The sequence below is a fragment of the Crassostrea angulata genome, chromosome 7 (assembly GCF_025612915.1).
Source record: "Crassostrea angulata isolate pt1a10 chromosome 7, ASM2561291v2, whole genome shotgun sequence".
NCBI lineage: Eukaryota > Metazoa > Mollusca > Bivalvia > Ostreida > Ostreidae > Magallana > Magallana angulata.
In genome coordinates, this window is record NC_069117.1 from 9,184,266 (window position 1) to 9,197,504 (window position 13,239).

The 13,239-nt window shown below is 33.3% G+C and overlaps 1 protein-coding gene and 1 long non-coding RNA gene across 2 annotated transcripts; one reads left to right on the top strand and one right to left on the bottom strand.

The window, feature by feature from the left end:
* Nucleotides 1–394: 394 nt before the first annotated feature.
* On the top strand, nt 395–4,128 carry LOC128156603 (uncharacterized). Its single transcript, XM_052818798.1, has 2 exons — nt 395–665; nt 3,321–4,128. Exon 2 carries the CDS (start codon nt 3,337–3,339, stop codon nt 3,967–3,969), a length of 633 nt encoding a protein of 210 aa, XP_052674758.1. The 5' UTR covers nt 395–665; nt 3,321–3,336; the 3' UTR covers nt 3,970–4,128.
* Nucleotides 4,129–8,666: 4,538 nt separating this feature from the next.
* LOC128156284 (uncharacterized) lies at nt 8,667–12,187 on the bottom strand. Its single transcript, XR_008239696.1, has 3 exons — nt 11,802–12,187; nt 11,365–11,466; nt 8,667–9,655 (listed from the first exon to the last, which is right to left on the bottom strand). It is a non-coding gene; the product is annotated as an uncharacterized LOC128156284 (long non-coding RNA).
* Nucleotides 12,188–13,239: the final 1,052 nt, after the last annotated feature.

Here is a 13,239-nt window from a genome sequence, read left to right on the forward strand (position 1 = left end):
AAACGATTCCCTTTTTGAATTATGATGCATTTTTTGTGTTCCATACAGAATTCATTTTTTTTTCTTTGAATAATTCTATCTTTGAAAGGAGACCGATTCTGCTGGTGTAAATAGGTAAAATTATATAACTTTCTAAGATAAATGGTTTTTAAGTTTGTAAAAAAAAATCAATTATTTGATACTACAATAGCCAAAAAATCGGACCAAGCAGCTTTCACTAACTGTGGTACGATGTTATCCAGAAAAGGAATAAAAATATTTTATCCTGAATTTTATTGGGTTTTTTCCCTCAAAAGTATGTACTTATCAAAAAATGATGTTCCCGAAGTTATAATTTGTAATTTCCCGCGCCTGCAGTGGATATTCGTCAAGAAACGTATATTAAAAAAACATAAGCTTCAAGGACAGACAGGCATAGGAACTGCGCTGTGAATAAATAAAACTTCGTAAACAATCAATTCAAAGTGGCATGCCGCGCAGGTAACATTTGACTTGCAGGTTTAGCTATTAAAACAGGTAACCGTAGCGAAACGGTCGTTAACTATCGAGTCCTATCCCATTCTGTTCAAGACGATCGTAAATCTCCGAATTCACCGGGAAAAGAATCGACACCTTCCATTGAAATCAATGTTTATTCAGTGAAGGCACGGAGCGGTTTTAGGAAGGTAAGATTTTTTAAACATCTGTCGAAAGATACTGAACAAAAAAGCTGATATTAACTCTTCTATATATTGCAATGCGCGTTATTAACATTTTTGCGATTTTTTAAGTTATGCTTTCCATATACAAAATCGATAACTGTACCTCAAAGTGAAATATAAGGTGTACGTACTAAATTTAGCATTCATATTGGACGTACATGTTTGTCAAAGTGTCTCTTGAATAAACTAACATAGGTGTGCACGCACCATTGATTTGAATACAGTCAGCAGAAAACTTGTATAAAAGGTGTCTGTTTGTGAAAATTCAAAAACGTATCAGATTTCTTTAAATCAGCATCTATCAATGGCCCCGATAGCCAAATACGGCGGCCAAATGATTTAAATGCTACAAGGAGCGGAATACAGTGTTGTTTAGTTAATCTGAACAGGCGAACAGAACGACAATCTATGAATACGGTCTGACTCACTGGACTACGGAAAAGAATAAATTTATCAAGTCAGTCCTACACATAGATGACACACCTAAAACTTTAGGCTTGTTTATAACAACAGAAGATATTCTGTGTTCATCCTTTATTTCCATTGTACTTGTTCATAAAAAAAACAAGGTGTCACGGAAAACAAAACCTCTCAATTAAGCTTATATCCATCGCTATGATTTTATTTAAAAAAATTATTTTCAATTCTACAAACTAACAGATTTTATTTGATAAACGAAAATATGCTAAAAAGGCAGTAAGCCTAAATAACACAGTTCAGTGTTCCAGACGATTCACAGACGATAATTTTAGCCAAAACTTTACATACCGGATCAGCTTATACTCTCTAAAAAAAAAATGAAGGCTTCAAAGAAAGTATGTGACCCAGAACATTCACATGAAAATGGAACACATAAAATCCTTGTCGGTAACCCCAAATAAAATTGCCTCGACGATTTTTAAACCAGTTTAAGATAGAAACGCATCTTCAAGGAATTCTGGAGTTTTCCCGAGCCATTATTAACCGGGTCCATTTAACATTCAAATTACTGGGATTTGGTTTTTTTTATGTACATTGTATACTTGTCCAAATTTTGTTGGAATAAGACTGACAAACTGGTAAGGGGACGTTAAATGGCGAGTGTTTAAATGCGATATTAGTATTCATTTATTTGTTGTGAATAACTGTCACATGCAGTGTTAAAGCAAGTTTTGTTATTGTTTTAACTAAAATTCTGTATTCTTTCAGTTTTAATGTAATAAAGTCTAGTGATCATTGTTCAAATCTCCACATGTTTATTCTCTCTAGAAATCTCCCCCAACGGACCTGTTACCGCTTTTTCCAAAATGCAAACGATTTTTTAAAGAAATTACATTTGGCTTCTGATAATGAAAAAAGCCAATTTTGTAACCAATTGAGTCATCAATGAGCCTTGTTGTAGAAAGATGATATTTTGTGATGATAAAATTCCAGTTTAACCAACAAGAATATAGAGTTAATAGTATTTCCCCTAAACTCAACAAAACCTAAATTTTTATCTTAAAATTGAGAACTGGTGTTAAATGCACGATAGCAGTTAATATCTATTATAACCGTTGGCAAAACACCTACCACTTAAACGCAGAAGTAGATTGGTTTGTGATTCATTAATATATCAGGGTAAAAGAGGACTTTTCATTTTCCGATCTTCTCTAGTTTTGATTTCGCCACGCAGTATTCCATAAAAAGTCAATTTTTGTTGTAAGCATTTTCTAAATCATTAAAAGGGAAGCAAAATATGACAATATTTGACTTCGATTATGTACAAGCAACTTACAAAAAAAAAATTGGTGTACCTAGTATGACCTGAGGTTTTGATAATAAATAAATATCGTCCCGATGAAAATAATGTTTTTTTAAAATATGTTTGATAATATTTATATTGTAATGTATTTTAAAGATAATATAGAAAGTTATTTAGAAGCTTTGTTAGCCATATCTCAATAACAAACAAGTTTGCTTTCATCGCTTGCTAAATATGTTAATTTCTTCCTAAATTTTTTTTTTATCAGTGAAGATACAGAGCACAAAATGATATTAGCCGGGTTTAGTTGTCTATGGCATACATGTATGTCACTCGTATCAACAATGTTATCAACCAACAATGTTGAAAACATTTTTGTTTTCAATCCAATCAATAGTGTTATAACAATTTTTGTTATTGATGGGACAACATTGATGTTACCACTACGAGTTTAAATAGAAATGTTCGTAGTGGCCAAAATGTTTTCAGTGCGTGAAGAAATTAGGAATTTTTTTTTGTTTTACCGACGTTGTTTCGATTATCAATGACAGTCTACCATTAGTGCAATATGTTTTTCCATTGTCCCAACAGAAAGTCAACTAAACATAATGTTTCTTTCAGTTTTCTTCTATGCATTTTTAAATTCGTCTGCTTACGGCGAGGACATTCTTTTTAGCAAAGTCCGGATAAAACCATGTAACCTAAAAGACACGAATGTATATTGCACGCTTTATAAATATCTTTAATGAAAGAGAGTGCTTACGTGAATATGATTCTAAAAGACAACTTGGAATATCGTATCTAATAGAGTACAGTCAGTAGGCAAAAATGTTGGATGCTATTATTCCTGACGTTACGCATATCCTTATCATTCAAATAATTATCTTCAATTCCAGGTTTTGTACAATCACAATGAAGTTGTTATCTCTGCTGTCTGTCGGTATATTTTTGTCCTCTGCAAGTGCAGAGCAGTACCCTGAAATCTTCCATTGGGCGGAAAGTGTAGAAGAAAATTCTGCGGTCACCCTATACTGCAATGAACCTAACTTGAATATCAACACAACTGGTACCACCGGATCTGTTAAATGGTACACCCCCAGTGGATCAGAAATAATGAGTTCAAACAAGAACTACAAGTTAGAGGATGTCGATAATTACTTGAACTTGAAGCTAACCGTCAACAAGGTAAATAATACCAACAACGGTATTTATAAATGCACACTCCAAAACTCAAATGTCAGAATCACGCTGATCCGAGGCGCCAACGTCCGCGGACCCAAGTACACCAGGTTCCTTGACGAGTACGAGTATAACGTGATTGTGGCGGTTGTGGCCACTGTGGTGTTTCTGGTACCCTTCCTAGGTAGCTGTGGAGTGTGGAAGTTCAGATATAGGGAGGATGAAGACGAAAAGGCCAACATGTTCAACATGACCCACGAGGACAACGGGGCAGGGCCAGTGATGTATGAGATTCCCACAAAAACAGTGGAATCGCCCGAAGGCAATGGAGCTTACGATAATTTGGCGACGGACACGAAATTGTAAAACATTCTAAAGCATAAGCGCGTTTATACATATATATTTCTCTATTATTATATACACGTATTCGTATAAACTTATATTTTTTATTATCATTTATATACATTTTGTACTGTATACAGATGTTTTTCTCTGAACCTAAAACGCAATAAATTTTATTTTGAATCAGTGAGTTTACTAAAAGATAACAAAATTGGATGTGTTAAAACTGTTTTGGCTGGTTTTTTGTTTTAAGGCATGTAGAAAGTGTCCTTACATACATGACATGTTGCATATAAAGTCTGAAGAGTGGGCCAACAAGTTTAGGAAGGGTGTTGCTAAAACTCGGAACGGAAACGGCAAATGTATTATAAATTTAATCACTTGAATAGGTTATACACTTGACAAAAACAATGTGCTTTGTACAAGTTGTTGATATCAACCAACTTTAAATGAATATTTGGATTTTACTCTTATGAAAATTGTTAAACTTTAGAAATGCATTTAGCTTGCTGATGCACAGAACGGAAATACGAAATAAACATATTACATTGTGATGAAATTTGAACAATAAATTAATGTTTAATCTATCGAACATAATGCTCTTTCATCAACATTAAAATCTCAATGTGCTGAAAAAGAACAGTTACATGTATGGGTAATAAGTTACAAGTAGAATAAGAACGATAAAATCAGTGGGTTTTTTTTTTTAGAAAATCAAAATCACGACACACGAACATAAACCAAGACCGTCATCTATAAGAAGTTATGCTGCATGACATGTTAACTGCTTATCTTATATCCTCCTTTTTGATAAATAATGCTGTAGATGTCTTTTAAATTCTTCCTTCTTTTAATATACACTACCTGAGAATGCTTCCATTCACGTTACAGCTTTTCTGGCCTAATAGTTTTTAAAAAGAAGATTTTTAAAGTTTTTCCCTATTACTCCTATGTAAAAATCCATCCCCCCATTGTTGCCCTAACATACCCCTAGGGACCATGATTTGATGAAACTTGAATCTACACTACCTACCTGAAGATGCTTTCATACAAGTTAAAGCTTTTTAGGTCACCTGAGTCACTCAGGTGACCTATTGCAATTGGTCTTCGTCCGTCGTCGTGCGTCTGTGCGTCGTGCGTAAACAATTTTACATTTTTAACTTCTTCTTGAAAACTACCAGGCCAATCGTTACCATTTTTGGTGTGAAGCATCTCTATGGTAAGAAGAATCTAAATTGTGAAATTCATGGCTCTACCACCCCTAGGGTGCCACGGGCGGGGCCAAATATGCAAAAAAAAGCCAAATTTTCAAAAATCTTCTTCTCTACTCCCACGCATGTGAGGAAAAAACTAAATGCATGGTTATGTTGTCCATGAAGCCCTCTACCAAAATTGTGAAATTTATGGCCCCTGGGTCAGGGGTTCTGACTCTAGGGTGGGGCCAATGTGGCCATATAGTAAAAATGTATTAAATCTTAGAAAATCTTCTTCTCTACTACCATATACATTGGTCAAAAACTAAATGCATGATTATGATGTCCATGAAGCCCTTAACCTAAATTGTGAAATTTATGACCCCTGGGTCAGGGGTTCAGGCTCTAGGGTGGGGCCAATATGGCCAAATCGTAAAAATGTATTAAATCTTAGAAAATCTTCTTCTCTACTATCATATATATTTGTCAAAAACTAAATGCATGATAATGATGTCCATGAAGCCCTCAACCTAAATTGTGAAATTCATGACCCCATGGTCAGGGGTTCAGGCTCTAGGGTGGGGCCAATATGGCCAAATTGTAAAAATGTATTAAATCTTAGAAAATCTTCTTCTCTACCCCCATATATATTTGTTAAAAACTAAATGCATGATTATGATGTCCATGAAGCCCTCTACCAAAATTGTGAAATTCATGACCCCTGGGTCAGGGGTTCAGGCTCTAGGGTGGGGCCAATATGGCCAAATAGTAAAAATGTATTAAATCTTAGAAAATCTTCTTCTCTACTCCCATATATATTTGTTAAAAATTAAATGCATTGTTATGATGTCCATGAGGCCCTCTACCAAAATTGTGAAATTCATGACCACTTTATTAGGTGTTCAGGCTCTAGGGTGGGGCCAATATGGCCATATAGTAAAACTTTTTTAAATCTTAAAAAATCTTCTTCTCTACTCCCACACATGTGAGCAAAAAACTGAATACATGGTTATGATGTCCATGAGGGCCTCTACTAAAATTGTGAAATTCATGCCCCTTTGTTAGGTGTTCAGGCTCTAGGGTTGGGCCAATATGGCCATATAGTAAAAATGTTTTAAATCTTAAAAAATCTTCTTCTCTACTCCCACACATGTGGGCAAAAAAATAAATACATGGTTATGATATCCACAATCTCCTTTACCTAAATTGTGAAATTCATGGTCCTTGGGTCAGGGGTTCAGAACATGAAAAGGGGGGGGGGGGGCAATATCGCAATATAGTGTTAATGCATATAATGTTTAAAAATTTTCTTCTCTATTCTCACACATCTGTATAAAAAAACTGACTAATAATTATGTTTACCAGGAAGTCCTCTACTGAAATTTTAATTTTCATGTCCCCTCAAGGATGGGTTTTGACTCTAGGGCAGGGCCAAATAGGATGTATAGATGTTAATGCATATAACGTTAAAACTCCCACACACCTGAAAGGAAAACTGAATTCATGATTTTGTAGACCAGATCTTTTAGTTTTTCACCAAAATAATAGGTTTCACAGTTCTTTTTGAAATGTGGTCGTCATTACAAATTTATAATTTTTCTACTCCAGTATGAAACCTAATTAATTAGATGCGTATATGAGACTCCATGACAAGTTTGTGTATGGGATATATGCTACTCAGGTGACCGTTAAGGCCAATTGGCCTCTTGTCTGGCCTAAAATTGGTTTTAGAAGATTTTTAGAAAATATCAACAAATTTTAAATAATTCTGAATTATCTCCCCTTTATAGCGAGCGCAGCTCGCCGGCGCGCAGCGCCGGCGCGAAGCAAGCTCTACCGGCAAGGCGTGTGTGAATAGAAAATTCGGACTAGTTGCACATTCATTCAACGGATTTTTTTGGCGTCAGTAAATCGGACCAGTAATGCATCGTTTTAATCGTCCCAGTAGTTCCCTGTAATCATGGCAATTTTTATCACTTCACACTCTCACGAGAATCAGCAAGACAAATTTAGACAGTAAAAACAATAACGATGTAAGCGACATACAGTCAATGTTACCTCTAAAGTTCACCTCAGTACACTTTCAATCAAAAATAATCGTGTGACGTCACAAACGTTTACACATTGATCCGATATATTTTTTCGGAGTCAGTAAATTTTGACCCACAATTCATAGTACCAATGGTTTCCAACCTCACGTTCCAACATCACGTTCTCCCGAGAATCAAAGTAATACCTTTGAAAAGCTTATAAGATGTGTAATTTTAAGAACATCATGCTTTTTAAGTAAATAAAACAGTATACTTCGCATACTTTTATTTCTCAGGGGAGTTTTAAAGAGTAAGACGACACTTAACCAACGTCAGCTTTGACGTCACAATAAGCACTGATAAGGGGAAACTCTAATTGAAGTTATTGTAAATCTGCTGAAATGACCAAAATCCTCTTAAAATCTTGCAAAGGCTAAGATAAAGAACAGCTGACGAATAAGGACATTTTTTCAGATACAGGAACAGTTGTAAATTGCACTAATTTGGATGAATGCTCACAAATATTTTATTTACTATAATTACGGTAATTTCCTGAAACGTAACGTTATACGTAGCAGCGCCTTTTTTTAAAGGGGGTGGGTGGGTGGATGGCAGCCTCATCCAAAAAATCTTTGCAAGCAAAAAGAAAAATAAATCATGAAACTATGAATAATGAAAATTTACTGAAAAATAGGTATGTTTTATTTTTTGGCATTAAAGAACAAGATAGGATAAGGGCCATTTATGGCCCCCTTAGCAAATATGTTTATTTTACTACCATGCATAGTATTGACCTCAGTTATCAACATGATAGGATTTTTTTCTTGGTAACCCTTCAGTATAGTTGCCTAGCAACGAAACAAATGTGACCATGGTTTCGGTCTAAATTAAGAAAAAAACCTCTTCATTCAATTGGGAAATGCTAAGTTACTGTTATTTGATTAGCATAAGTTTATTTAATTGAAGTATCAACATGAATTAATGCATTAAATGCATAAAATTATTTACTCAGCGTTTCCATGGCAACCATGGATTTCCTTAGTAACCAACTAAATAACTTCTATTTCAAGCCCGATTGCATTCTGAGAAGTATACAAGTTAATAAAAAAAACTTTTAAAAGCTTTTAAATAAATAATGTAACATATTTTTTTTACATTAATGTTAATGACATTGTGTTTCCTGTTACCACAAAAAACATTCCATAGCAACCATATGAATATAGATAGATCTGCAAATGTATAAGGTTGTTTGTGCTTAACATAGCATTGACCTTTGTTCTCGACATCGAGGATTTTCTTGGTAACCATTTGATATACATATACATGTCGAATCATGCAATTCAAAAGATATGAGTGAGGGTTCTGTTATTGAATAGATAAAGGAAACACCTTGTCCTTTTACTTATATGGTAGTTACAATAAATTACGTATTTATCATCTTTCTTTTTAAAACTTTTAAAACTATTAATAACATTAACACATCAAAAGAAAAACGTAATTTAAATTCAGAAATTCATTTATTCAATGACTTTTTTCGGTAACCAATTAAATAATATTTCTAGCCCAAATACAAACAGCATGCACAAGTAAAAAAGGTACATAGTATTTAACATTGCAGTTATTTTTCTCCTTATTTTTTTCTACATATTGAAATGTGCATGTTTCCTAGGTACACATTCCAGAATATATGTGTTCACAGAAAGAGAGAAGATAATGTACAAAATAGTATTATCGATTTTATTCAAATCCAATGATTGGTACCTGTACATGTAACAAAGAATAATACATATCTCCCTTAAGTATTAACAAACATAAATGAAACACATGTAAAAATTAGTATCGTCCATTATACTTCACATATAATGGCTTAAGCAAGCACACATAACATATAGTATTCATATTAAAGTAATGGTTTCAAGAAATCATATTATAGTCAACAACATTGTGATTGTACATGTACACATGTTGTATGTACACATCAAAGAATTCTTCACAACAGGCTACATGTAAATTAAATAATCAACATAATTTATCGTACTATCAACAGAATGTATGGTACATTCATGTACATTAGCAAATACATATCACAATTACATGTACATATGTGCACTGTAATAATGTTTCATTATCTGAAAGAAAAAAATCAACTTTGAACAACACACTTTTAAAAATATATGCTATATACATACTGTAAACTACCATTTATTCGCGACGACTTTATTTCGCAAGCTTAATCCACGTACGTTTTGTTATTACAATCATACGCCAAAGACTGGTTCATGGTGAGATATATTCGAGGTGACAAAGCCCTTGCAAAAATTTCTCGCATACAAATAAAAGTTGGTTTACAGTATATGCCTGCTCACAAAAATTCTGTTATATGTAATATTCTTTCATGGCCATTTACTTTACATTTTCATCTGAATTGAGTCCAATTTTCATGAAGCAGATCTACACAAGCTAGCACATACAATGAAGATTCATGATCTGAAAAAAAAATCAACAATACAAAACACATTTCTTAAACATATGCCATGAAATGCATTCATAAGCAATATTTCTAAGGTTTCACAATTTTGATTCAATTTAATTGATTAAATTGTCTTAATAATTTGATTAAGACACTATTCTTCTCAAGGTCACTGACTCAATCACTACATCTGTTTACAAGCTCAATACCTTACCCCTGTGCTATGATGATGTTCAACCATAATGATTGATACAATTTAACAAAGCATTTTTAAAAATCCAAATGAGGTACTATAGTTGGCCATAAGTATGTTCCCAAAATGGTCGACGTTAACGTAGATCTCGTCATCGCCTGAAGTTTTTTGACTAACTACTTTTAACAACAAAGTAAAATGACTAGGCAAACATATATATATTACTTTGTATTATATCCTAGGATATGAAATATTCTTGCAATTTTCCTCGTTTCCCGATGTAAAGGCTCGAAATCAATATAAAGTGAGACTACTCGAAATGTCAACTACAACTTTTTCTAGGTCACGGAAAATTCGGATTTCGTTTTTAGACTTTTGTAACCGTATAATTAGCATTTTTCACATAATTTCAAAGATATTAATGTCTGAACAGTATGTATTGTAATGATGTTATTCAGCTCTGTTTAACTGGGCCCTGAAGTCTGGTTATCTTTTTCTAACAAACTATTGGCGATTTGTGAAGTGACGAACAATTACTGATGAGAAGCAGTCTACCTACAGTTTTATTCATCACATTATACTTTGGTCTTGCTGTAAATCAAGCTGTTTGATTTTTGAAAGCATGTTTTTGGTTGGTTCTGGGGACTTTGAAATCGGATTCAGTCATCTCGTGGTTACCTAATCTTACAACTTTCAGATCGAGTTACGATTTTACCATTATTCCGGTCTTCCGTATTTTTAAACTTTACATAACAGTTTCGGCTGTTTATTCCGTTGATCTTTCCAGTATTTATGCATAAATACCAAATCTGACATCTGTAATACGACTTGTTTTTGTCTTCCCATACGTTTTTGTCGTTGTTGTTGTTGTGCAGACGATAAATGTTTACCAAAGGGAAATAACTCCAAAAATAAACTCGATCGGCAAAAGAAGAAAAAAAGTCGGAGAATCATAGGACACATTTTTTAAATCTGGCCATCAAAGAAAAATATGCTTTATTTCCTTTTGAAATGTACCTTACAGAAAAAAAAAATGTTACGGCTGCCATTTTGGGAACATACTTATGGCCAACTACTGCAATTTTTTATTCATATAGGTTTGAAAAATATGAATGTTTAAATTATTTTCATAAATAATTTTTAATAAAGAATGAAATGTATAATTAATTTATTTGATATTATTGAAACAAACATATTTCTACATTTTTAGAAATACAAAAAAAATATTGTATAAAATAATTTTAAGAGCATATATTCTTCTTTGAACAACAAAATCTTGTTTTATATTTGATACTTAAACGATCCATATGGTAATGTTTCAGTGTAATATTCCACCTTAATGCAAATACAATCAACATCTGCTTTTCAGTACTTTCAGTACTTTGATTATGTACTGTCAACAAAGTTGGGGGCTTTCCACATTCTAAAAATGGATTTCGAGGGGTTTGAAGACGAATTTGGTTTTCAGCAATACAATCGTGATTTAGCATTGTAAAATGTTAAAAGGATTAACAAAAATCAACCAGTACTTACATTACTTTGAGCTTCTAAGTACTACACGGCTTCTGTGCACAATTTCACTGTACATAGGCTACTATTATAGCTTCTATAGTGACATCAGGCGACAATCGTCGTCTGTAAAAACGAATGCGTTTGTTTACACCACTTTTTTCATAAAAAAAAATAATAAAACACATTCTATTTTAATACATATGAACATTTTTAATAATATTTGTTCTAAATTAGTAAATTTTAACTTTTTATAAGGATATGGTATGTAGTCATTTCAAGCAGTCGGCAGCAGTGCTGCAGGAACGCTACGTAAGCAGCGTCAATCTGGATACTTTGTTGTTCACATTAAAATTCATATTTAAAGGATAAAAACTAAATAAAATCAAAATGAAAAGTAACATTGCTGATAATTTTGTGAAAATACACATATGTAACTACATAAAATAATGTGCACTTACCAAACTTCTGCAAGTTCAGCTTCACCGTCACAATATGTTTGTTTCCGGAAAAAATTAAGCCGATCGATTCAGACTGATTATTATAATTTTTCACATGATTTTTTCTCCGAATTTTCGATATTTGAACATGAGCGACTAAGAATACCACGACAAAAATTTAAGCATAGAAAGTACATATCTATTGCTTACTACAGACGAAATTTTGTTGTGGTATTCTTAGTCGCTCATATTTTTTAGAACGCAAGAAAGTTGAAAATAGTGGTTTTCTTGGTGTTTTTCAGAAATAGGCATGTATTCTATCCATTTAATTTTATTTTACCAACACTTGTGAAGAAATCAAACAGTTACTATAGTTTGTGCTTGTTATCAACTTTATAAAAAATATGATATTTGTTAATGTACGTGCAGTATATTTTATAGAAAAATTGGGGGCATTTCTACTATATATATCCTATCTAGTCCTTTCACGTTGTTAATTTTATTTTATTAATTTATTATAATTCATTGCTGTGCTCGCCCCAACGGTTGCACCGTAAAACATATTAGATGGTGTGGTCATTCATTTCAATAAACTTGAATTTCCTTCGCTCAGTGATGCTTTGTGCAAAGTTTGGTTGAAAGTTCCAGGGTTCTGGGAAAGAAGATGAAGATGTTAAATGTTTACGCCAACGACGACAGACAATGGACAAATTTTGATTAAAAAAAAGCTCACTTCAGCTTTCAGATCAGGTGAGCTAAAATGGATATTTGATGTCTTTTGTTAAAATTATACTGAAAAACATTTTCAAACTTATTTCATGGCACCATATGTTACCTAATCATAAACATTAAACATGGTATGAAGAAATATTCGTATATAAACGTATACATAAAGTGATGTTTTAGTTTAACTTTTCTCGTGTGACGTATGAATGCGAAAATGATTTGTTTTCCCGCGAACTGAAATGTCACATTTTCATGACACGTGACTGGCGGGTATATCTGTATGTCCGTCTAGTGAAATATTCGGCCATGTGACCAACGCTTTGCCTATTTATCTTGACAAAATATTTATTACAAAAAAACGCATTTCGTAAGTTCTTAAAATATATGGAGTATTTACCATTTAAATTTAGTTTTTGATTAGAGTAGTTGCACTTTGAATTGACGTCACATTGCTGTGTCTGGAGCAGGACTAAATGACAGCGTCGAGATTTGCTTATACCTCTGTGAAGAAAGGGGGAAAACGTTAAACATTAAACAAGATAAAAAAAAAAGTAACATTGTGCCGGATAATTATGCCAACGCCAAGCTGGCATTTTTACACCCGTCTGAGCTGCATGTCTAGACCAATTCAAATATGCCATATGATAGACCGTTGTTTACAGAGTTTATAACTACCCCCCCCCCCCCCCATTTCCTGTAGGAAAGTTGAAATTTCCTATCGGCCAATTTTACT